The sequence below is a fragment of the Equus przewalskii genome, chromosome 10, assembly GCF_037783145.1.
Source record: "Equus przewalskii isolate Varuska chromosome 10, EquPr2, whole genome shotgun sequence".
Classification (NCBI taxonomy): Eukaryota; Metazoa; Chordata; class Mammalia; order Perissodactyla; family Equidae; genus Equus; species Equus przewalskii.
The window spans coordinates 2,024,406-2,050,526 of NC_091840.1; the positions used below are offsets into that span (position 1 = coordinate 2,024,406).

The window sequence follows — 26,121 nt, forward strand, 5'->3', positions numbered from 1 at the left end:
CAGACCCTCTTCCAGTCAACAGTCCACCCCAGTGTCCCAGAATGTCCCAGCATGCATCCACGTCCCCCTCCAGGATCTCACCATGTTTCTTCAGTCTCTCTCTCTCTTAATAAGTCAGCATTCAGTTTATTTGAATGCTTCTTCATAAGCATTCGGAACAAGTGAATCATGCACAGGCCTAAACGTGGGTCAAGAGGGATGAACATTCAGGGCACCGGAATTCCCATCCTTCCTCTCTGGGTGGCAGGTGTCTTTAGTCTCTTTAACCTAGTCAAGTCCTCTCGCACTGTGTCTTCCACAACACTGATATACTAAAATTTAGGCTTTTCCCCCCTGCAGAAAGTATGACATGTTCTTATAACGTGCACATGACAAGAAGCTGAGAGGGAGCATGAATCCGGAAGATTGTGAAAAAGATAGGGTGGGGAGAGAGACCTGGGCCCTGACGTTTGGCGACACACACGCCAGCACATCTCCCAGTGGAGCTCCCGTCCTTACAGGTGAAGGCGGAGCATGGACCAGATTCCACCCGAGGGCCCACCCCTCCAGGGCGTAACTGGACTCCTAATCCCAAAGGAGTGAGGCTGGCATTTCAAAAGGATTTAGCACCCATTTAGGCGTAAAAAAGAAGATATTTCTGCCAAAGCAACACAGGCCTGAGGAGACCAGCTTGGCAACAACGCCCATGAAGAAGCCCAGTGGCCTGAGCTGACCCCACAGTGACGGTGAGCCACCCGATGCAGGATGAAGCAGCTAAGGAGCCAGATGCCAGACCTCAGGGCTGGGTGTGCTCCATGGAAGGCCAGGCCCCCGGAACACCGTGACCATCAGAGGGGAGCATCGTCTCCAAGATCAGTGTCCGGAGGGTAACCCAGTGAAACTTCTACAATCTGACTAACCCAAGAAACCAAGAGGAAGCTGGGGATCCCGGGGAGCGGGAGCCTGAAGAAGGAAATTTCAATCTCTGAAGGGCACAGGCAGGCTGAGCCCTGGCTGGAGGAGAGGTGGGGAGTGTGGGACAGGAAGGAGAGTCCAACACCACTTACGGAGGGGCCTTCCAACAACAGGGTCTCTGGAACCCACTGTCACACACAGCGGGCCAACCCCCAGGGGCAGAGACCAGGCTCCACTCTGACCCCTGTCCACGGGCCAGAAGATGTCCATCAGGCAGGGCTCTCTGTGGGGTGACAGGTCCCAACAGAGCAGAATTCTGTGGGGAAAGGGCTCGAGGCCTGGGCTCCAGGACGGTAGCTCCTGGGCTGACCTCCTCACTCATCGGTTAAGTGTGGACGTTGGTCCCTCGTACCATGATTAAATCAAGAAGACCCCGTCTCATGATTTGGGGGATCAGGCTGGTAAGGCACATGGCACAGTCCCTGCCCAGGGAAAGGACAGGGCAAGTGTTTGCCTCCATCTGTAACAGTGACAATGACAGCCAGGAATGTGGGAGCAGCTCCACCCTGATCTTTGCGGCCCCTCCATGCACACCCTCCTCCTTTTAAGCAAGAGAATGGTGCGTGAAGTGGTTAAGAAAAATGGGCAAAAAGACAGGAAGAACCCCCAGCCCACAGCTGCGTTCTGTCTCTCTGTGGAGCCAGGCCCTGTGCCTGCAGGAGGGCCACCACCTGCTGGTGGTCAAGGGGTGGGCATCACCAGCGCCCCCTTCACTTCCACCCCCAATGTCCTTCATCCCTGATGACAAAGTCAGGCCTGAACAGGGGTCCCAAGTGGTGGGAGTCCCAAGCACCAGGTGTCTGCCTCACCATGCCCACTACACAGCTGTGTCCCTGGCCACGAGATGACCATGCTGGTCTCTGACCCAGGCCATAAAGATGACTGACTGCACAGGGCCCTGTGGACAAGAGCCAGGGGAGCTGCCCATGAAGGCGTGGTGTTGGGGTGCATGGGGAGCGGATGCTGTGAGAAAGTGGGGTGTCTTCAGCAGCATTACCAACGTGGAGGACATTGATGAACCCCTGGCTCCCCAGCCGCCTGGATCTGAGGAACACCCAGCACTGTCAGACCACGCCGGGCGTTCCAGAAAGCACTTGGCTTCCAGGACTGGATCCAATAATGTGCTGGAAGAATGGGGACATCCAGCAGTGGAAGTCCATGCTCTGAGTCCCCACCCACGCACGAGCCCTGGTTCTTGGCAAGTGGCCCCTGGGGCCCTGAGTCAAGTTCGGTCACCTCTGAGGGCTCCCTGGAGCTGCCTGCAAGCCCTAAATGTGAATCCCATAACCTGTCCGCCCGTGCCCAGCAAACAGACAACCCCAGTCACCCCACAACACAGGCACCACCAGCCAGACTCTCTCAGCCCAGACGGGCCCCCAGGAGCAGCCGGGATGATGTGTTGGAGGAGGATCCAGCATGCACTGGCCAACCCCCCAGGGAACAGGAGACTGTCAAGGAAGGTTTGGGAAGAGCTATGTGCCACCTGCTGAGGCCCCCAGCCCAACTCCACAGTGGCTGATATTACTCCCTCCCAGAGGCAAAACTGTGTGACCAGTGAAGGGGCAGCAGTACCCCAATTTGGCCAGAAGTGAAGATGTCTCAGATGGCAGGGCGGTCCCAGGGCTGCTGTCTATACCCACGAAGGTCAAAGCTCTCTCAGACCCCAGGGTTGCAGCACCAGGACTCTCTGAGGGAAGGTAGCCCCTTCTCTGACTGCCTCCACCCCCAATATGCCAGGGAGGGGCTGAGGGTTCACAGAAACACCAGACTGGGGTGCCCACGAGGCCACGGCCAGGGTGGGACTGGGAACAGAGTGTTCATGCTGGCAGACTGGGGAGGTCAACGCTTCTTGGCGCAGAGGCTAGACTGACAACTGAGGGTGTCACACAGAGCAGAAGGATCTTGGCGGGACTCTGAGAACTCGCAATGCCACGAGGCACGGCCATAGGAGTGCCAAGAGAATCCCTCTTGCTCCCTGATCAAGATGGGTCCAGGCAGGCCACGGCCAGCCTGCCTCACTGGAGGAGCCCACAAAGCCTGGGGATGGTGAGGGCATGGAAACCTCGGGAAAAGGAAGTGTCGGCTGCCCTCGGGCCAGTGGAACCCATACTTGGCTGGCCCCTCCTCACAGGTCTGGGAACTGGAGCTGCAGATAAGGACCATGGCAAGGACCATGGCAGCCACAGGCCTGCCGGGAACTTCAACCCTTCCCAGGCACTGACACTGGGTATTGGATGACCAGCTCGGGAAAAGCGAAGCTGGAACCAGCACAGCCATGACTGGTGTGCGTGTGTATGCGTCTGCCGTACTGGGGTGGGTGGGATTCACTGGTGTTCTCCACCTCCTCCCAGGCAGAGCCACATGCTGGGAGATTCCTCAGCAGCCCCAGATGGTGCCAGAGCGCACAGAGAAAGCATCTGACCTTCCTTCGATATCTGACCTTCAGCCATGTCTTCCGGGGGCTGGACTCGAATCTGGTGGGCAGGATGCGCTGTTGATGCTCAGTGGTCATGGCATTCCTTTTGGACACTAGTGGCCACCAAGGGCACCAAAACACTCTTTTCTCCAGTATCTGTCATTTCAGGAGGTTGGGGGAGCTCCCGTTCCCTACTGGTGGCAAAGGGGCTCTGAGTTAAGGGGTCAGCTGCTCCAACTTGGCTGGGAGTGCACACCAACCTTCTGAAGCAAATACCCATAATGTGCAATTATTCTGGTGGCTTCCAGAGCGGAAAGGCGCCTCCAAGAGCTAATTAGCATATGCCTGAAGAAGGCACGAATATAGAGCTCTCATTACGGGAAGATGGACAGCTGAGGGGCTGCGAGGGTGTCATGCCGTCAGAGCCATCAGGACGGGACACAGAGCTCAGAGAGCACAGAGGGACCCTGCCCTGGGATTAGCTACCAACCCCAGCGTCCTCTCTGCTGGCCTCAAAGCCACCAGCTTCTTCCTAGGAGAAGTAGGGTTCTTCTCTTACCTATAAAAAGGGGCAAAAATGGAAGGTGGCTGCGGAGGAGTAACCAAGAGAAAAGTGGATGGCTGTGCTGCCATGGTGATGACAGACAGCGAAGTGCTGTTCTGAAACAAAACAAGACCAGAGACTTCTAGTGTCAATGTGTCAACAGTCAGTGCCTGGGCACGGGACCTCCATGGAACCAGGGAGAGGACACGCGGCCCCTGTCCGTCCAGCTGGCTTCCTTCCCCTCTCCTTACTGCCCACAGCCTCCACCCCCATCTGCTCTGGTCAGGTCCTTGCTTGGTGTCGGCCATGCCTGGGAGCCTGCTTGTGTCTCAGAACCTCAGGCCCCTGCTGGGCCTTCTGGAGTCAAATCTGCATTTGGATGCCATCCTAGGTGATCTGTACGCTCTCAGGCGTCCACAGTCACACGGAAGGGTCTCGGGGTTGCCAGCCCGTCTTCCAGGGTGGCTGGCAGCTGCTTCAAAGGGACTTGTTGGCAGGAAAGCGTGAGCAGTGGGCTGAGCCCTGGGTGACACACAGAGGTGGATGCAGGGTTTGGCAGGGACTTCGAGTCACCTGGATGTCTTCTCTCACAGGACAGGAAGGCTGGGCGGGGCGCCCAGAGAAGCAGGCAATGGGCACAGCGAGACGCTCGCTGAGCTGCAAGGCAACAGAGGGAACAGCGAGCTTCCCCTGCGTGCCTCTCCCGCCTCACTCGTCTGTGGGACTCATCTCCAGCAGACCCTCCGCCCACCAGCCACAAAGATTTTCAAAATGCCATTTTTAATTCTGCCTGATGTGATCTGCAAGGAAATGTAAGGTGTGAACAGATGGAGATGTTTTCTTCCCACATTTTCACTCAAAGGAAAGACACGAGTGGCAAGACGCACCCGTACACCTGGTGGAGCACACCCCAACACAGCGATGGGACACTTCCTGGACCTCAGCGGGGCGGGAGACCAGGCCCGAAGCCTGAAGGCGTGTAGATCTCTCTCCTTCCCTAAAGGTGTGTAGATCCGCTCCCTCCCTGAAGGTGTGCGGACCCCTCTCCCTCCCTGAAGGCATCTGGATCCTCTCCCTCCCTGAAGGCGTCTGGATCCCTCTCCCATCCTGAAGGCGTCTGGATCCTCTCCCTCCCTGAAGGCATCTGGATCCTCTCCCTTCCTGAAGGCATCTGGATCCTCTCCCTTCCTGAAGGCATCTGGATCCCTCTCCCATCCTGAAGGCGTCTGGATCCCTCCTCTTCTTTCCTGAAGGCGTGTAGATCCCTCTCCCTTCCTGCAGGCGTCTGGATCCTCTCTCTCCCTTCCTGCAGGCGTCTGGATCCTCTCTCTCCCTTCCTGCAGGCGTCTGGATCCTCTCTCTCCCTTCCTGCAGGCGTCTGGATCCTCTCTCTCCCTTCCTGCAGGCGTCTGGATCCTCTCTCTCCCTTCCTGAAGGCGTGTAGATCCCTCTCCCTTCCCTGCAGGCGTCTGGATCCTCTCTCTCCCTTCCTGAAGGCGTCTGGATCCCTCTCCCTTCCCTGCAGGCGTCTGGATCCTCTCTCTCCCTTCCTGCAGGTGTCTGGATCCTCTCTCTCCTTTCCTGAAGGCGTCCGGATCCTCTCTCTCCCTTCCTGAAGGCACACAGATCTCACTCCTTTCTTGAAGTTGTAGATACTCGCCCCCCCTCCCCCGACTCAACCCCCAGCTCAGAGCAGCCCCATGAAGCCTCAGGCCATGGGGAGGTGCTGCTGATCAGCTCCTAACCAAGTGCCATTGAGAACCCACTACTGTAAGCGATGGTGGCTCTCTGTTAACTCCGCCCACTCATGCCCCCTGATTCACTGTCCAGGTGGACACCAGCTCTCCTGGGGACGGTTTCTCTGGCACCAACTTACTCTGAATCTTTCGAGACTCAAAGAGGAAGAGAGGCCAATAGGAGAGGACCGGTCATCAGTACACCAGGCTGTTGCAGTCAGAGCATCAACGGTCTCTCTAATGTGCCTGTCCTCTCACCAACGCCGGGCACTCAAGGGACCGGCACCCCTTGGGATGGTTGGAGACCTGCCACAGAGGATCCTGAGCCAGCACTTGAACTCTCCCCATGGCCAATGCCATGTGGGGGCCACTGCCATGTGGGGGCCACACTCCAGGGCAGCCGGTTCCTGGCCAGCTCCTGCTTGAGGCTAAATGAGGGCGCTGCTGTTCTCCTCAAATACTTTCACTGGGAGGATTGTGGACAGCACTGAGAACAGGGTACACACCGTCAGTGGTGCCTCAATTCCGGAGAAGACACGGGGGGGCATCACAGGATTGGGGGCCCCCGGGTCCCTCTGGCCGTCCAGGCGCTTGAGGCTAGACTGGCTAGGGTGGGAAAGACGTCCTCCCAGGACTCTTCATGCTCAGTGCCCCCGGGGCTCTGGGCCCAGCGAACACGCTGCTGCAGGAACAGGTTTAAAAAGCCTCAGCAGCCTCCTGCTACATGCCAGGACCCAGGATAGGTCCTCACAGACTCCACCCAGACCCATGTCACTGCCAGGAAACAAGCTCAGGTTGGAACCAGAGCTGAAGTCTCCTCCGCCTCCTCCCAGGCAGGAACCCCAGTAGCCAGGCCAGAGGCCCTGTGGCCACCAGCCCATCCTTAGGACAAGACCCGGCCATGCACTGCTCTTCCCCATCGACATTCCTGCCCCAGAGTGGGCCCTTAGATGTCGAGGCAACATGAAAGCACCCTGGTCTGTCTCCTGCTATCACCAGAGCTGCCTCGTGAACACGCAGGCACAATTACGACGTTTATTAATCTCTCCCGACGAAGGTTCAATCCAGCACCATAACGCTCTCACCGGCAGCACGGGCAAAGCCGGCATGCTGGAGGCCTCAGGCCCTCCACACTGGCCATTGAGCCCAGGGGGCCCTGGGAAGGCCCCCCTACCCCCGACCTCCCATGTTGTGCCCCAGGGCCTCGGCTGCCAAGCTGGGTGGAGTAAACGCAGCCCAAGACAGATGAGGCTGTCCTACCTGCCCACTGCCTGGCTTGAATTTATTTAGTGTCCACACAAAGCTGAGCATGAGGACAGAGACTCTGCAAAAAAGCTGTCTGTGCCAAAACTCTGACAGATCACTACCGCCTGTGGAAGGCCAGGAGAGCATGGTCTTTGTTCCTGAGCTTCCAGTGACTGCCTGTGCACCAGCCACCTCTTCTGCTTGTTGTTCAAGGAGCACTCCCACCTCCAGGTGCTATAGGAGGGGTGAGGGCAGGAGAAATAGTCGGGGGGCCTTGGTGTTATTAGCCGGTAGGAGAGGTCAAGGCAGGTTGCAGGCAAGGAGTCCTGCTCCAGGCTGCCATGGGGACACCATCTGCCGACAGCTGGCTGCCACGAAGGCCTGTGGCCATCACCGGACTGTAGTGTTGGGTGATGTGGGGGCTCTGAGTCAGACCCCTCAGGGGTGTGAAATAGACACAGCTCCCACTGCGTGGGTGTAATTAAGGCCTTGAAACAGCATTTGTCAAGAGGATTAGCACTCAAAGATGGGTCCTGCTGTTAGGGTCTGACAGCAGGTGGCATATCAGACAGACTGTTGTCATATGTCCAAAGGGGAGGCTGGGACACACTCAAGCTCCTGGGCCAGCTGTGGATGGCTCTAACTTGGGAGGGGCTGGGATGACGCCAGACAAACCCCTGGCCTCACTGTGAGCACAGCAGCCCAACCAGGTGAGCAGCTGGACCAGATGAACAGCCCCTCAACCAGGTGGGCAGCCTGACCAGGTGAGCAGCTGGACCAGCCTAGCACACCATCTCAGAACTACCTCTGCCAACAGGAGCCACCGGCAACAGTCTCAAAGGCTCCAGGGGTCATGCGGCCAAGGGCGTTCCCTTCTGCCGGGGTCCTGCATTTAGCGACACCACACACAGGGACAAGCCACCCTGTGCTTCTAAGCATGAAGCCAACTTGGGAAAGTCAGCGGGTGCCTGAAGGAACAAGAGGAGGTGCCTGCATCCCACAAGGCGAGTCTCCAAGGCGGGCATGGGAATATTTGCCTCTGTTCTTCACTCGGGTAACCAGGTGTGGACGGCAGCCAAATGCCAGGGGCTGTTCAGGCCACACCTTAATCCAGTGACTCAGTGACCAAACCCAGCCCAGTTTCAGGTGCGGGGAGCTGCCTCCTGCCGGCCCGCATCCCGCCCCAGGCCACGCCCAGTCGGAGATCCTGCCGCTCTCAGGGGTGCAGGGCGTGGGCAGATGGCCGACTGCAGGCCCAGAGGCCCTGCAAGCACACACATGCCCAAAGATCACAAACAAGCGACCTCTTCAAAGGCAGAGAACACAACAGAGGCCTCGGGAGACGGTGGGGGCCAAAGAAAACAGTTGCTAAGCGCCAGCCCTCAGCCAAGCAGACAGATGTGAGGCCCCAGACAGAAGCTCCAGAGGGCACAGGTCCAGCCATGAACGGGGAAACGGAGGGCACGGGGAAGGCTGTGCCCTGCTCGCTGTAACAATGCCTTCACTTTAAACAGTGCCACCTTCCTGAAAAGTCTAGAACTCTCCAGAAAACTAAGAAAACAGTCTCCTTGCAAAGCCACGTGACCCTCTTCTCACATGAGTGATTCCAACGACACAGAGCACCTGAGTCACCTGCCCACGTTCGCACACCGTCCCAGGAACCCAGGTGCATCGGGACTCTGGCCTCCACCTCCTACTCCCGTTGTCTGGGGCTCAGCTGGCTCTTTGGACAAAGTCACTTTGGAAAGAAGAGCTAGGGCCTTGGCTGCAGGTGGCCGTACAGTGAGCCAAACATGCTCAGGTGCGCAGTACCCTGGGGGTACTGCGATGAAAGCACAGCTGTTGGTGGACAGCACCCTCCACTGCACAAAGAACCAGAGCAATGTCCATGGTGGCGCCCCCTCAGCAGCAGGGCATCCCAGGAGCAGGGCCTCCTCAGGAACTGGGTACCCCAAAAGGCTACTACACCCCAGGAGCCAGGATGCCCTGAGAAGCCAAGACATCTTGAGGAAGCAGGGCACCCCTAGGAACCAGGCACCCCCAGGAGCCAACAATGGGGAAAGAAATCAGCAAGCACGTCAATGCAGACTGTGACCCCTGGTGTGATCCATTCTTGATTGGTGTGACAGTGGAATAGAGCACTATTGTGGTCCAGCCCGTTCACCAGCTGGACCACAAACACATGTGCTTTCAGCCCCACGGCCAAGGCCAAAAATGCCCATGGTGCATACGGAGGCTGGAACAGAGAAGAAACAAGGTGACACCGGAGATGCCTGGGGGCAGCAGGGATGGGGCACAGACAAGACGGCCACAACTTGGTCTGTACCCGGTTGGTGATGAGCACCCAGGGTTCTTCACACTGTTCTCTCTGCTTTTACAAGAATTGAAATTTCCTGTAACTTAAAGCTTAAAGAAGCAGCAGAGAGCCTAGAGGGGACACAGCCACCGCTGTGAGTCCTCCTCGGCTCAGCTCTCTGCAGAGCAGGTGTTCAGATGGCCCCCAGGATGGGAGACAGATGCTCACACTCAGCTGGGCTTGGATGGCTTCTGCAGAGCCAGGAAAACACTGTCCTCCTTCAGGGCGAAGACATCCTGACTCGAAGACCCCACCTCCCGGACCAGCCCCAAAGCCCACGTCAGAGCATTCGAGAAACATCCGCCATTCTCTGCTGTGCTGCCCCATCAGGTACTCTGACTGCCTGTGGACAGGAGGAATGGGGAGAGACAAGCGCACCCTGCTGTGGCTGGCAGCAGGGGGGGCCACCTGCCCACCCTCTGCCTATGGTCTCCGGGCTGGGCCCTCGCTGTGCCCGCCGCTGCCAAGGGGCTCAAGAGAGTGGGGAGCGGGGGAAGAGATGCACTCACTCCCAGATCTTAGCAGATGCCTGGATCCCTGGTCTATCAGCAGATAAGCACACAGATGGGGGTCACCCTCCCTCTAGCCACTGTCCTGGATCCATGGCCTCCAGGAAGGCATGTGTCTGCACACACAGGGAACTGGCATGAAGCCTCGGATCCGGGCTGGATACCCTCATCGTCCTGAGCTGCCAGTCAGTCCAAGCACAGAAAGCTGTGAGGAAGATCAGCAGAGTGGGGCCTCGGGAAGGCTGCCCCCAAGTACACAGATCAGATGAGAGAGGCAGGATCCGCCTCCATGATTACCCACCGCGGGGTGAGGGGGCCCCTGAGGCGCGCCTCGGCAGAGACGGGGGTGAAGGGCTGAGAGGCTGAAGTCAACCAGCATGCAGTCGAGTGTGGGTGGCTGCTGGCCAGGGGGTTAGAAGGGCTGTGAGAAGATTCCGGAACTCCCTGACTAAGCAGCCTGCATATCAAAGCAAACCCTGAGAGCGGGCCACAGAGACTCTTCTCTGCAGGGAAAGAAGTCAGAGTAAGGATGAGAGCATGTTCCCTCTGTGAGGCCGCGCCGCCCCAGCACAGAGACTGAAGGGACAAAGGCAGAGTTCCTTCCACGAGGAGAGGGCGGAACAAAGGGGCAGGGGCAGCCCCTCCCACCACCTGCTTGTTGAAAGCACAACCTGACTGGCCTTCGACCACATGGCTCAGCGGCTCTCACTCAGAAGTGGGAAACCTTGCATCTGAAGTCTGTCTACTCTGGTGACTTGGGGTTTCCCTCTGAGCAGTCCATGGTAGGCTAATGTAGGAGGACATATGCTGCTCAAGACCCTCGCTCTTCAGAGGGTGCAGGCTCAGCAGGAGAAGGGGGGTGTAGCATCTCCTGCAGCAATTAGAAACGGGTCAGTGCAGCTGAATCCTACATCATCCTAACGGCTGTCGCCCAGTGAGCAGAGCAGGAGCCACAGAAGATTTTGCCCTAAAGGGAAGGAAAAGGCAAGAAGAACCAGAAGAATGGGAAGCGGGGACGGGATCAGAACAGAAAAGGAAGGACAAACTAGGAGTGGCCAGGGTCTCTGCCACAGCTTGCCCGACAATCCCTGACCCCTCAGCCACCAGGGGCCACACTCGGAGGGACCCGGGCACTAAGTCAGTAGCGAGAGGGCGGATGAAGCCCTGGTTTGCTGGGCATCGAGATTACGTCTCTGAAAACAATCTCTGTTGAAAATGCCCTAGCCTAGGACACCATTGGTTTGAGCAGAGCACCCTCAACGCTGCCTCCGAGACTCCCCAGAGCCCCAGCTCCGTTCACCTGGGGACAGCAGGGACATCGCATCTCTCCCTCCTGCCCTGGGGGGTAAAGTCTGCTGGGGAGAAAGTGATCAGAAACGAGCAATCCCCAGGGCTGTAGACAGGAAGAGGAAGAAGAAACCAGTCAACAGCAAACAAAATAGACTAAAAATGGGATCATTAGGGACAGAGGAGGTCACTGCATGATAAGGCTCAGGTCATCAGGAAGACATCGCTGCCCAATGTGTAGTTTACACACTCAGTAACACAGCCTGCACACACGTGAAGCAAAAGCTACACAGAGAAACCAATGAGCCCACCATTCTAGGGAGTAAGATGAATGTCTCCTTCACTTATTAACGAGCAGATGAAATTACTGAAGACTTGAACACAATCAGAAACTCTGCAGCTGTAATCAGGAAATATATGTTCTTTTCAAACATAACAGATACCTATAAACACGGGCCACATGCCAGACAGAATAGACCGTCAATGAACATCCAAAACTCAGATTGTTCGGGATCAGCACAGGCCCCCTGCCCGGTCCTGACCAGCCTTTGGGGAGGGGGAGCTCACAAAGATGCCCACAGATGCAGACGAAGTTCATGAGACCAAGGAACTGAGGAACTGGGAGGAAAACATGTCCTGAGAGAGTGACCTCAATATCTAAAACCCTAATGATATTCTTCCATGAGGACAGTGGCCAAAATGTCCCACTAAACTCCAAACCCCTCTACATTCAGGTAAGAACAAAAGATCCCAAATCTGAATTTCCACCAGGGTCTCACAGCAGGGAGCAGAGGTGAGTGGCCCTAAGGGCCCGGAAGACCTCAGCTGTCTCAGCAGGTGACCACGCACAGCAGGCCCAGGGCCGGATCACACGCCTGATACACTGGCACCTAAGACACTCCAGTTACAACAAAGTGAAAACAATCTGTCCACTGATATCCGAGGTGCTGGGTCCCGGTTTTGATTTTCCCTCCCCTCCAAGAACCAGGTCAGCCAGAGCTGCCGCTTCTCTGCCTGGGGATTGTGGTGGCCTGCCGGGCAGGACTTGCCCACATAGAAGGTGGCATGAGGGAACGAGAAGAGAAGGCAGCTGTGCCAGGCCTCACTCAGACAGGAGCATTCCAAAACCTCACAGGCCGGGTGCCAGCCCACTCGCTCACTCCTGTCGCTGAGGAGGACAGCAGTCCAGGAGGGAGAGCCCGGGGCTGCCTGCCCCAGCCCTGGTGCCACATCGGAGGTGGCCTTGCAGGGTGGCACCAGCCCCTGGGCAGTGCGTGGAGTGGCACTCCCACAAACAGTTGCCGTGGACGCTGCAGAACCATGTGGAGGTCACCCTGAGGCAGGGCTCAGCGTCATGGTCCCGTGGACCAGCTCATTCAAAGCAGCAAAACCCACCAGGAATAACCCAACTGCTGATGGAAAGGAGAACAAAGGAATACGCTTTGTTTATCATGTGTTCACGGACTATTCTACAGCAGCGAAAACAAGCGGGCCCCGCTGCTGGCGACGACACAGATGGGTCCTAATTCCAAGTGCAAAAAGGGAGCTGCACAAACCCATCTTCCTGGGGCCCGAAGCCCAGAAGCCCTGCCAGGCACTGCTTGCTCCCAGCCCTGCCCCCTCGCCACCCTCCTCTGCTCCAGACTTCTCACTTCAGCAAAAACGCCTCGTTTTTGTCCATCTCACGCCTTTGGATGTACCCCTTGCTCCTGTTCTCTGCCCCTCCTGGCGCCCCCTCAATCCCTCCTCACCTGGGGTCGGAGCTTCAACACCAGCCCCTCCTTGGACCCTCCCCTCAGATCTATGCCTGACACACGTAGGCACAGGATCAGGGAATTTCACAACACCCACCAAGGACAGAGATCTTGAAAGCTTCCCCAGGGGGGAACAAAACTCACATAAAAAAAAAAAAATCAGCGTCAAGACAGCATTGAAGACGACAAGACTGGGAATCAGAGGACAGTGGGTGATGCCTTCCACTCCGAGGGAAGACCGGCCCCCGCCCGGAATCCTAAGGCATCGGTGCCAGGCAGAGAAACAGCTGCAGACAGACACGGGCTCCAGGAACACGTATTTTCCATGTACCTGCTGAGGAAGCAGGCTGTATCACAAAGTATGACCCCCTAATTGAGGGAGAAACAGGGCCCAGAAAAAACAGTCCCAGGGACACAGACGAGACGTCCCACACACGGCCGAGCGGCAGCCCAGAGGCAGCAGAGCAGGAGGGGGCTCCAGAGGACAGGCTCCAAGAGAAGAAAAAGCCAGACTGACTGGGAAGCTCCTGGCAGTGCAGTCCTCGTGCGCTGGGGGCTGGGAATAAGTTAATAACAGGACACTGAGAACCAAGCAAATGAAAGTGAGGCAACTGTTGACTCCAGCAAAAACAAAGATGTCATAATAAAAATCATAATCAAAGTCAAAATAATAAAAATGCATGAACTATAATTGAAGAGAAAAATAAACCAGACTTCATTAAAATTAAACTTTTTTGTTCTTCTAAAAACACAAAAATGAAATTGCAAACCAGACCGGGAGAAAATATCTGTGAAACATCTATCTGACAATGCACTTTTATCTAAAATACAAAGAACTTTTATCGCTCAATAGTAAGAAGACAAAAACCAACCAAAAAAGGGGGAAAGATCTGGACACACTTCGCCAAAGAAGATAAACAAGTGGCGAATAAGCATGAAAAGACGCTCAGCGCTGTCAGTTCCAGAGAAACGCAAATGTGGAAATGCCCCAAACTGGAGACAACCCAAATGTCCACCAACGGAAGACGGATAAACAACTGGGCACGTCCATGGAGCTGACACAGCCCCCAAGCGCCGCAGACTGTTGACATGTGCAACAAGTGGATGGATTTCTACATAATTATGCAGATGAAAGCAGCCAGACAAAGAGGAGTGCAGTACACACCATGTGACTCTGTCTGGAGGAAGCTCCGGCAGATGCACACGAGATTACAGTGCAGAACGTTCATCGGTGGTGCCCGGCTTGGGGGCAGGGGAGGGGGAGAGGTGGGAGGGCTTTCTCGGGGGCCCAGGAAACTTTGGGGGCGACAGAGCTTTTCAGTACTCTCACAGGTGTGTACACATACCCACGCTCATCACGTCGTCCACTTGAGACGTGCAGTTTACTGCCCTTTGATCACCCCTCAGTAAGCTGTAAAGACAGCGGTTATAATACACTACATTTCTTAGCTGTGAACGGGATTCATGCCATTGTTACATAAACACCAGATACTGATTTAAGCAAAAGTTGTGATCATTATATTGGGTGGGCCAAGGGGACAGTACAAAAATGCTAAATCCAAATCTTCTATAATAAAAATTTATTAGACAGTGTCTAAAAAGAACAGCATAAACCTACCTTTTTAGACAAATGGGAGCAAACAGCAAGAAAACGCCACGCAGGGCCAGCCCCAATAGCCTAGTGGTTAAGTTCAGTGCGCTCCCTTTCCGTCGCCCGGGTTCAGTCCTACGCTGCTCAGTTAGCAGCCATGCTGTGCTGGTGGCCCATATACTAAAAAATAGAGTAAGACTGGCACAGATATTAGCTCAGGATGAATCTCCCTCAGCAAAAAAAAACCATGCAAAGCTGTAGGTTATTGCCTCAAAAAAGTGGGGCTTGGGCATGTGCACGGGGTGGGGCAAAGGGATCAACTTGCTCTTAGCCCAGGATGAGTGTTGCTTTAATAAAAATTCAACTCCGGACCACGTGACCCAGCAGTTCCATTCCCAGGCATCCATGAAAACAAGTGTCCACACCAACACTGTACAGGATTACTCACAGCAGCACTGCTTAAATTAGTCAAAAGGTGCAGACAACCCAAATGTCCATCAACTGTAATGTATAAATAAAATGTGGCCCATCCATACAACAGAATATTATTCGGTCATAAAAAGGAATGAAGTACTGACACATGCTACAACATGCATGGATCTCAAAAACATTATGCTAACCGAAAGAAGCCAGATGCAGAAGGTCACATATGTATGACTCCATTTCTATGAATTGTCCAGAGAAGGCAAATCCAGAGACGGAAAGCAGATGAGTGACTTCCAGGGGCTAAGGGGAGGGGAATGAGGAGTGACTGCTTAATCGGTATGGTTCTTTCTTGGGGGTGATGAAAAAGTTTTGGAACTAGATCGTGGTGATGGCTGCATAACTCTGTGAATATACGACAGACCGCTGAATTGTACACTTTCAATGGGTAAGTCGTATGGCACACGAATTATGTCTCAATAAAACTGTTACTAAGAGAAAAAAATCCAACTCCTGGAGCAGGGCTGGTGTGACACAAGAAACAGACAGTGGTCTCTGCCCCCCAGTTCCTGACACCCAGCTCCTAAATCCTTGGCAATTCCTGGGTGACAAGTCACTCTAACCAGGCGACTCTGGGTGGGCTGCTGGGTAGGGGATGGTCACCAGAAAGACCACACCATGATTAGAAGTTGGAGCTTTCAGCCCCACCCCCATTGTCTAGGGAGGTGCAGGGGGCGGAGTTTGAGTTGATAACTGATCATGTCTACACAGCAAAGCCTTTATAAAAATCCCTAAACCACACGGTTCAGAGAGCTTCCAGGTCAGTGAACATATCCACATGCCAGGAGGGGACACGCAGACAGAAGCTCCTGAGCTCGGGACCCTCCCAGACCCTGCCCTGTCTATCTCTTCATCTGGCTGTTCATCTGTATCCTTATCACACCCTACGTTACATAATAAACCGGAAAACCCAAGTGTTTGCCTAAGTGTGAACCAGTCCAGCAAACTATCAAACTGAGCAGAGGATCATGGGAACCCCTGATTTGTAGCCAAACTGGACAGAAGTGTGAGTAGCTGGGGACCCACTACTTGCAATTGGCCTCTGCAGGGAGAGCAGTCTTCTGGGTGGAGCCTTCAACCTGTGGGGTCTGCAGCCCCTCCAGGTAGATATGTCAGAGCTGAAATGAGCTGGAGGACACTCACTGGCGTCCGCAAGGAATTGGAGAGCTGGCTGGTGTGGGAAAATCCCATTTGCTGTCAGAAGTGTTGTGAGTAGAGAAAACAGGGTCTTCCTTTGGCTGGCACCTTGCCAGCCACCTCTGTAGACGCACACAGCAGGAACTCCTATTTGGTGACGGACCCCATGCCCCAGATGAGGCCCAGCAAACAGTTCAAAATCCCAGGAGCAAACCAGAAGCTCCCTGATTCAAGCTGGAGCCCTGAAGAGCTCTCAGAGTGGTGAAGGGATGTCTTTCCCACAGCGCCCTCCCCTTCCGCTGCTTGCCCACTTCGTCCATCCTGCTCACCAGGCCTGCTGTAGCAACAACCCCCAAGGACTCTGCCAACAGGATGTCCTGGAATCTGACCACCATTTCAGACATGCTCACCCTCACTGTGGGGCCACACGGAGACTGGATTTTCCAGTGGGCAGACCCTCGCTTGTCTGCGTGTCTGTGACTACGTGGAGAAGACATGCCTGGTCCCCACGGCCACCATATCATTAACCACAATAAGAAAATGTCCCTTTGGAGACAAACAGGAGCCCGTGTGCAAACGCACACCATCAGACTTTCCTCTGAGAGCTTGGGGGCCCAGACTGTGGCTGCAGGACCTGCAACCTGGAGGCCAAGGGGCACTGCGCAGAGCCCAGATGTGGTCTCTGAGCCCAGAGCCCACTGGTCGACAGCCACGTCTATCACAAGAGTCCAGGCCTCCGTCCACCCAAACGTCCTACACGTCACGATCAGGCTGAGCCCGCAGGCCTGACCACCACAGCACCCCTCAGCGCCTCCCTGTCCTCACAGGGCTGCCAAGGGCAGGTGAGCTCTGCGCCCACAAGAGGCTGGGGCTTTCCCTCTCAAGCCACAGAGATAGGGAGCAGTACTGCCTCTCTGACAGCAAGCAGAGCCCAGCCTGCGTGAGGAATCTGGCCCTAGTCACTCGTTCTGCCCACCCAGCCATGTCCCTTGCCTTCTCCTCCCAGCCCAAGAGGGCCCATAGTTGCAGCTGTCAACAGAGCAGCCTCATTCTCACACTGGTCTCACGGAAATCCGGACGCCACTGTTGTGCTGCCCAGCAGCAATCACGGTACACACCTGGCAGGCCCGCGAGGAATGACGCTGACCCAGGGCGGGGACACCGGGGCCAGCTGGGCCACTGACAGGCTCAGGCCTCCGTGTTCTCAAACAAGGGGTGGCAGAGGCCACTGGAAAGCCCCGCAGCGGACAGGCCCGACTTCTGGTGCAGGACAGCAAGGAAATTGCGAAGGGAGGAGAGCGAGTGTGAGCGGCAGCTGTATTTACAGGACCTCTGCTTGAATACCACCACATGCCTGAGACAGAGGCCACTCTGGGAGCTGGAATTAATGGACACAGAGAGAAATCGAAGTTCCCAAACCTGCCAGCACAACCCAGGGCCTCAGGTCACTCAAGGGCAGCCCACGACTCCTCACGTGTCATACTGTGTGCCTTGATTATAAACGTAGCATGAGTTCATTGTAGAAAACTCGCAAAACATACAAAACGCATAAAGAATAGACTCCATCCCAGGAGTTCCACCTGTCACACTTCTGGGGTCTCTTCCTCTACCATGAGATGTGTGTGTGCCCAAAGTCTTTATACAAAATTGGGTCACCCCATTCTATGCCATCATCTGAGTCCAACTTCATACACGGCTCCCCTATGTCAGCCATTTGAGTTTTGCCACGACACCCATAAACATGGATCTGCCCATGTGCCCTCCCAAGCAGCGCTTCTCAGGGAGACGGACCTGCCAGTGTACACTCTGAGCAGCACTATGGGGCTGCCTGGTGCACCCACTTTCAGGGGACGTGCGCCTCACTGTCCTCGCTAGCCCTGAGGGTTATTGTCATTTTAGAAAATCTTTCCTTATTTGACAGGAAAACATGATCCCAAATCAAAGAAGGACCAGACACAAACCCGCCCCTGCACATCCGACGACTTCAGGGGTCTCTGCTGCATCGGGGGTCTTACCGAGTTCCTTGGAGCCCTGGCTCTCGCTGGCCAGCTCACCCATCTTCACGAGGGCATCGAAATAGCCTTTGGCTGCATACGTCACACCTGAGGGAAGAAAGAAGGGAGCGGTTAGTCCCTTCACTAGGGCCTGCTGAGACCCTGGACCAACACAGTGGCTGTGGTGCATGCCAGCCTCCCCGGGGCCTCGGCCTCAACTTGACCCCCTTTCTTGTTGATATTCTTCTTTGGCCCAATCACGAGGACTCCTTTTCTCCATAAGAACACAGTGTGCAGTTCAGGTCCAGAGCTACTCAAGTCAAACTGCAGGGTGCCGTCGGGCCACGTGGTCTCTGCCAGGGGGAGGAGGGAGTCCTGAGTGTATACAGGAGACAAAGGCCAGCGCTGCACAAGGGACCAGCAGGTCGGAGGGCAGGAAACCAGGTACTCAACGATCCCGGCAGAGCTGGAGAGAGAACTCTCTCTACGGTTCCCTGGTCTCAGAGAAGACTGGGAGGGAGTCACCTGCTCGAAGCAGGCTAAAGGCATCGCTGCAGGGGGCTTCCCACCGCGACTTCAGACCTATCACAGGTGGATCCGACTTCTCGCTGAGCCTGAAATGCTCGGTGCCAGCTCAATTCCCAGGACCCACGCCCCATGCCTGCTGCCTGGGGAGAGCTTCCTCCTTGGGGAACACAGGTGACCCTGTGGGACCCCGGGTGTGCCTGGCAAACTCCCTCCTCTGAGAAGGAGCCCGCCCAGCCCTGCAGGCTGGACAAGGACGCCTGGAGAGCAGGGCCTTAAGGAACAGCCACCAGTGGCATAATTACAATTTCTAATCAATTTTCTACACAACCCAGTTAGGGGCTCATAACTGGGCGTTTATCCAGTTTTACTTAGGTTGTTCTCAACTAAGCACATGCCACTGGTCTGCAGCCCAAGCGCATGCAGCGTCTGTGCCCCAGAGGGCGCCTGCCGACGGAAGGGGGTGCTCCTTAAAACAAATGGATGCAAAGTCAAACTGGGCTCAAGTCTGGCGCTGGGGCGGCCGAGTGCAGCTGCGATAACGATGGTGATGTGGCCAGCTGAGCTCTGTCCTAGGGCACAGTCCAGGAAAACAGGCAGAGGAAGGAAACCTCTGATTCTCCAACATGGTTCCCAGCAGAACCTCATGAGGAACCCAAGGGGGACAGAAAGGCCTGGAAGGAAACCTGTGCCTCGCATCAAAGAGCCAGGGCACACAAACCAAAGAGAAGGCAGGCGGCGATTCTGACCAGGACTCAGTGCGAGAGGCACCGACGCAGCGCGTGCGGCAGTGCGATTATGGCACTTCACGAGGGGCAGGAGGCGTCCTACAGAGGCGGCTTTCAGAAAACGACCCCCACCAGTCTGAGACATGCAAGGCCGCTGTCTCCATGGGCTGAAGAGTCCTGGCACCTTCGGGTCCCACATCCAGGGTGCACAAGACTCAGGCCCAGCCCAGAATGGATGAAACCAGCCTTATTCCAAGGGAACAGAAATGACTTTTGCTTGGAGAAAGTGACCATCACATGCTGCACCTGAGGTGATGGGAACACACAGGGTCTGAAACCTCTAAGCCAGTCTCAGCCATGCCTCGGTCCTCCCACCTCGGTTCAGAAGCCCCTTCCTGTCCATCAACATTGCAGACAGGATGCACAGTCAGCCCTCAGATGACACAGGAGAGCCTGTCCTGCAAGTGGAGTATTGCAGGGGAGGCGACCCAAGGCCAGCTGTCCAGAGGCCATGGACCCTGCTATCAACTCCCGGTGGGGATGCAGGTCACCACCACAGCCTGGGATCTGCTGTTGTCATTAAGACCCCACAGGCTGGGTCTCAGCTCCAGGAAGGACAGCTCCTTCAGACAAGTGTGATGCGACAGAAGCTGCAGTGGACGACCAGGAGCCTTCTTTCTTGCTTAGGACCTCGCGGGCCCCCTGCGGCAGTGTCACAGGGTGCCAGCTGCAGAACATCTGGTGCCCCCACGCCTCCACGCCCACAGAAACAGAGAGACAGCCAGGGGCTGCCTGTTGATGCTGTCGACTCCCGAGAGGTGAGACAGAGGGGCACAGTCCTCCCGCACCCCCAGCACGGTCTGTGTAGGTCACTGCTGCCTTTCCCTCCCAAACGGTCAGCCTGCAGGAGTGGTCCTTAGAAGGAAGGATCAGGGCACAGGGGGCCACCTGGTACGACTCAGGCACCACAGGAGGCCCTCTCTGGTCCCTGGTCCTGGCGAGTGGGCAGGACTGTTGCGAGATACCTCTACCTGGAGACTAGCAAGGCCACTACCCAGGGACAGGGGGGTTCTGCTGGGTGCTCTGTCCCCAAGTGGCCACAGGGGCAGAAGAGAACAAGAGCTGACCAGCTCCAGCCCTCTCCTTGCCTCCCTAACCTAAGGCCGCATCCAACAAGCCCCCACGGGGCCGTGGAGGTCCCAGGCAGCCAGCGGAGGCTGGTGCACATTTTGAAGACACAGGAGTGAAGCCTTTGCCCCCAACGATGGTGTATGTAGAGCGACAGTCTGACACCCAGCCAGGAGAGACACAGTTAAGGGTCTGAGATACCAGAGGTTAGTGCCCAAGACAGGGTATCCCCAACCACGGCATGACTCAGCCGGCCCCTGCTGGAGTGGAAGGGCCCAGATGCACTCCTGCCCCCACTGCAGTGGCCAGCACTGACGCCCCTCTCTGAGCTGGACAGGCGGGGGTCTTGAGAAGATGGAGCAGAGCGCCTGCCCAGCCCCCATCGCCCCCCGTCCCTCGTGAGCTGCAGGGAGTTTACTCACCAGTCAGACCCCTGACCCCACACCCAAAGCCACCGTGGGCACCGACTGCTTTGTTTCAGCCCCAGTCCTACAGCATCAGGACAATTCTGGAGGACAGACATCCGCATCCCACCCATCTTTAGGTGCCGCAGACTAAAACAGAACCAGACTCCGAGCTTTCGTCACAGCCACCACACAAGACCAAGGGCGCAGCTGTCCCCGTGATAGTGGGGACAGATTTCAGGGCTCACGGGCCTCTGAGGTGCGGCACCTACACCCTCCCTCTGCTGAACTCTGTTTCGGGAACAGAACACCTCCCTCCATTTCTAATGAGGGCCCACGAGCTGCCCGTGCACTGAGAGGCCATCGCTCCCACCCCGAGGCCTACCTGCCAGGGCTTTCTCGTAGTTCTTCCCCATGGCGATGAAGTTTCGCAGGCTGGGGTTAAACTGCTCCATGATGGTCTGGAGGAAAGCAAAGAAGAGAAAGAATGAGCGTCAGTGCGACCTGGTGACTCTGGGAGTGTCCCAAAAGCGAGGAGAAAACGGCAGGTGTCACCTCCTGGCTGGAGACCAGGAAGCCACGGCCAGGCTCCCCAAGTCCGAGTGCCAGCTTTGCCCTTGCTGAAGGATCTGGCAAAGAACGCTCCTGAGCCTCAGTCTTCACATCCGTACAATGGGGATAAGAACAGACCCTGCTGCACGGGGCTCTGTTTGGGGTAAACAAACGGAGGACAATACCCAGACCACAGGGCAGCACTTGGCCCGCGATCAGCATGCAGACGGTGGCTGCTGAGGCGCCATCGCCCCATCTGGCAGGGCTGAGTCAGCCGAGGAAGGCCCTCCTGCCGGCCATACACACGACACGGTGCCGCCCGCCTGGCGCCCCCTCCCACTAAAATCTTCCTTCAACACATCAATTACCAAACACCAGCTCTGATTAGAGCGCTCCACGGGCTGATTTGCAAACACCAGGCTATGAATAATCCAACACACTCCAGATCTGTTTGCCCGATGGACTGAAGTCTCGGTGCCAATATCAGCAGTTCTTAGACTGAAGAAATTAGATTTTCAGTGCGAAGGCCAAATGAATGTTTTAATTACAAGGCATAAAAACAGGCACGCACAAACAGCCGCCAAATGTGAGTTCTACCGGATAATACGCACTGACTGCCGACAGCTAACCCCAGCCAGTGAGAACACCGGAAGGAACTTCCAAAGAAAACTGCCGTGGCCCCAGCCTATGTCTTCGGGTCCACTAGTATGATACGCATCTGATCTTTCCTGAGGATAAGAGACAAACACACCTGGGAGGGGAAACAGCCTGGTCCTGCCACACACCACGGAGGCCCCAGACGCTTCTGCCTGAACAGAGGCCACACGGCCCTCACCCTCCCAGCCCCAGCCTGGCCTCAGGTGACGCCCCCCCATTCCCTGCTCCTTGCCCTCCGCCAGCATGACCAACACGGTGGGTTCGCAGAAGGGCTGTGACAGCTGGCTCCAGAAATCCTGCCACTTGGCACCTGCTCCATCCACTCACCCTGAGGGTGCAGCCAGGAGCATCGGCCGAGAGAAACTGAGACCCATGTTTACAGGGGACGAGGCCCTGTACCTGAGCTACCCCCTACTCCTCTGAGGCTGGGTGGGCAGCTTGTCGAGGGGATGCCCACTGGGCTTGACACCATGTGGGGAAGCTGAGAGGGCGAGCCCACAGGGCAGATGCACCTTCCTTCCCAGATGCAGCAAAGATGAGGGCACCTGCCATGTGCTACAGCAAAACTGAGGCCACAAGGGGACATAGCAGTGATCCCACCTGAGCAAGTCCTGTCCCCACAGGGCTGACGTCCCAAGAGGAAAGGCACACCCACACCACACACCAGGGAGTATCCTGTGCGTTTGGAGAACAAGACAGCAGGACATGGGCTGGGGTAGAGGCGGGGAAAGGAGTTCTTAGCCGAGTTCGGAAAGTAGGGGAGTGAAGCATGTGGCCAAGTGAGGAGAGCCACAGGCAGGCCAGAACAGGCAGAGGCCCTGAGGCCAGGGCCCGCCAGTGCATCAGGGACAGTATGACAGCCTACAGGGAGAAGGGGTGCAGTAACAGATGAGAGCCTACTGCCTCACCTTGCAGCCCACGGCAGGGAAGGCCCTACTTCACACCCCCCAGCCCCGGACAGGACGGGAAGCTGCAGGAGGTCTGAGCAGAACCAGGCCAGTTGACTACATTTCAAAAGGTTCCCTCTGATGGCTCGGGGAGACCACACTGTAGCCAAGGGCCTGGCAGACACAGGGAGACCTGCTGGAGCTGCTCAGTGATCTAAGAAGTGAGGCGAGGGTGGAGAGGGGTCAGGCCCACCTGTCCTGAACATGAGGTACCGCAACGTGGGGCCAATGGGGCATGAGCCAGGGGGAGGCAGGTAGGACATGGGTTGTTGGTCTGGGGGCCAGACACTGTGGTGGGGAACCCGGAGTGTGGACATGTCACATCTAGGGAGTGCATGGGAGCGGGGCAGGGATGTCACGGAACAGGGAGCAGGGAGAGGAGGATTCGAGTGGGAGACCAGGTCTGGGCTGAGCAGCAGACGGGGAAATGAAGAGGCCTGCTGAGCCCTCAGCCATGGCTCACGTTCCCGCGCAGACCTCAGGCCAGAGAAACGCCGCATGGGTCATGCGGTTTGTTCAAATCAAACAGAAGAGAGACAGGTATACACCTTGGAAGGGTGGATTCCATCCGATTCTGGTGTTCCAGGTGTGCGTGTGTGTGTGTGTGTATGCTCGTGTGTGTATGCATCTGAGTGTATGCTTGTGTGCGTGGGTGTACGCACGTGAGTATGTTCCTGTGTGCATGCAGGTCCATGTACGCACATGAGTGTATGCTCGTGTGCTTCTGTACCGTGTTTCAGCATTAAACGTGTTCCTCACTGTAGTGACAAACACAGGTCCGAGACACTGCCCAAGTGGGTGGGCATGCAAGAGCAGGACCCAGTAGCAACATACACACACACACACACCTCCCCACCGCTCCAGGGAGGAAGAAAAGCCTCCACCCGAGCTCATCCTTTGAGCCCCATTAACATCCTGAGCGACAGCAGGAAACAGGCCAGCATCCGCCTAGGCCAACAGAGGGGGTAACCGTGGTGGCCCGCCCACGCTCACCCAATGACACATGGGGACAGCCGCCAGGTTTCGCTTCCTTAGTGCAGCAGCTGAGTTCACATACAAGGAATGCGGGAGTGAGTGGGCAGGGCAGGACCAGTGCTGGGGTGCCAGCCAGGCCACCTGGGCCGGGCACAGCCTCTGCTCCGCTGAGAAGGGGCTGGCGGTCAGGACACTGGGCCTGGTCACACAGATGCTGCCGTCCCTCCTGGAGGCAGTGGCAGAAACGTCATGGAGCATATGTGCACAGGGAGGCCCTCCTTCCCTGTGGAAGGGCCAGTTCTTCCTGCCAGCTCCACACACAGGGTGGGCCTGCTGTGGAAGTCTGTGGTGGGTACTCCCGGTTAACAGTCACCCACCCACCTCTGGGTCACTGGATCTCTTGGAATCTCAGCCGCCAGAGACCAGCCAGGTCCACAACAACTTTTTCAGGAGGGACCCTGGTGACCTAAGAAGGACCCAAGCCCTCCAGTAGGGAAGTCTTCTCTGGAAGTGGGGGGCCTCTCTGGCAGGGACCTCTTAGAACCCTTGTTCAGGCCATTCTAAGGCTTACGCAGAGTCATTTGGACCCAGTGGCCTGTGCCTTCCCTAGGCCCGAGATGGGCCCAAACCCACCCCTGGAGGCCTCGAGTGGGCTTCCTGCCACTGTCCCCCCGGACACAGCCCGCCACAGGGTGAGCACTCTCCACGCCCACCCCCCACCACCAGCCAGCTCCCCTAACAGGGCCCTGTGCAGCCTCTCTGCACACAGGCAACGGCAGGGGTCCCTGGGAGGCAGGGGCACTGCAACCTTCCACCCAGTTATCGCTCAGACAGTGCTCCACGGGCTCCCTCATGCACCACACGGTACTTTTTCGGAAGTGACAAAACAACTATCTTTCTGTGGGACTCCTGCAAACTCCTGAACATCCTCCCGAGCAACGCCCGCGGGCCTGTTTCCTTTAAAATGGGAGGGGAGTATTTTTTCATTATCGACACCAAAGAGGGTTCAAAATCTGAGGCCGGGAGGGAGCCTCCCCGTGACCCAGCACTGAGCAGGGGCGGCCTCTCCCTGGGTCGTCTTTGTGTTGTGGACACCCAGGCACATGATGCTGTCATGAAACGGGCACCCGAGGACCCCACACTCCAGGGGCCAGGCTCCCCCAGCCAGTGCAGAAAACCTGCAGCATGAGTAACGACCAGCTGCTTCTTCAAACTCCAACACCCGCGCTGTGCAGATGAAATGCCGCCACTCGATCCCATCCCACTGTGGCTCACGGCGACTGAGTTTAGTCCTCTGGTAGCTTTTCCATGTCCACCACCCGCACGTGCTTTCCCTTGTTAGTTCCTTCCACGTTTACTAGGGAACACCTTCAGGGTGCCTGCAAAGGACTCCTGGACATCCCACAGAGTACCCACTGCAGAAGGGTCGGGGTGACGAGGGTTCTCTGCCAGAGACACAAGCTCGGCAAGGTTCATGGTCACCCTCTTGCTGGGCTGTCACAAAGCTGCACGTCCCTGCCCCCCTTGGAGTCACAGGAATCCAGGCCTTAACCCAATCTCCACGGCAGGGGTGCCCGGCTGCCCCAGCCAGCCCTGGGACCCCAGCGGAGCGTTTCCAGGTGTGAACGGGAGCGGCCGAGTCCAGGGGCACAGGGCCGTGAGCCCGGGAGGCCTGGCTGCCTGGCCGGCGACAGCCACTTTGACTTACTCTCCTCACGGGTCTGCCCGGCCAGCAAGGACAAAGGGCAGCAGGGCACCCCGTGTCCAACTTGGGGGAGGAGGAGAACGGCCAGCGCGTTTCTAGAAAGGAGCCCTGACAAGGGACTCAGCTCCGGCCCCTCAGCTCCGCTTCCTAGCGCCGGCCGGCCCCCTGTAGCCCTGTGCTGGAGGACCGCCACCAACAGCCAAGTCCCTCCGGGAACCACGGAAGCGACGATCCCCCTGCTTCCCCGGGTCCCTCACACGCAGCCCGGGAAGGACACGGGGCGTGTCCGCCGGGATCCTGTGTGGACACGGTGACGTGTGCGCATGCGTATGCCCGGGTAGGGACACGTACGTGCGTATACCCGCGTGGGGGACGTGCAGGCGCATGCGTATGCCCACGGTGGGGGGGGGGGGGGGAGGGGGGACGGGACGTGCACGCGCATGCGTACGCCCGCGTGGGGTGGGGAGGACAGGCACGCGCATGCGTGTGCCCAC

General features: G+C 56.8%; 1 protein-coding gene across 20 annotated transcripts in view; it reads right to left on the reverse strand.

The window, feature by feature from the left end:
• The window catches only part of BAIAP2 (BAR/IMD domain containing adaptor protein 2), a 75,995-nt gene that overhangs the window by 38,436 nt on the left and 11,438 nt on the right, over window positions 1-26,121 (reverse strand). For all 20 annotated transcript variants that reach the window (XR_011522809.1, XR_011522808.1, XR_011522805.1 and 17 more), the window contains exons 2-3: window positions 21,177-21,252; window positions 18,028-18,114 (exon numbers count right to left, since the gene is read on the reverse strand). Coding sequence is in view for 10 of the 20 variants with exons in the window: in XM_070559712.1 (XP_070415813.1) it covers window positions 18,028-18,114; window positions 21,177-21,252 (163 nt within the window). In the remaining 10 variants the exon portion in view is untranslated. The remainder of the gene's footprint in view (window positions 1-18,027; window positions 18,115-21,176; window positions 21,253-26,121) is intronic.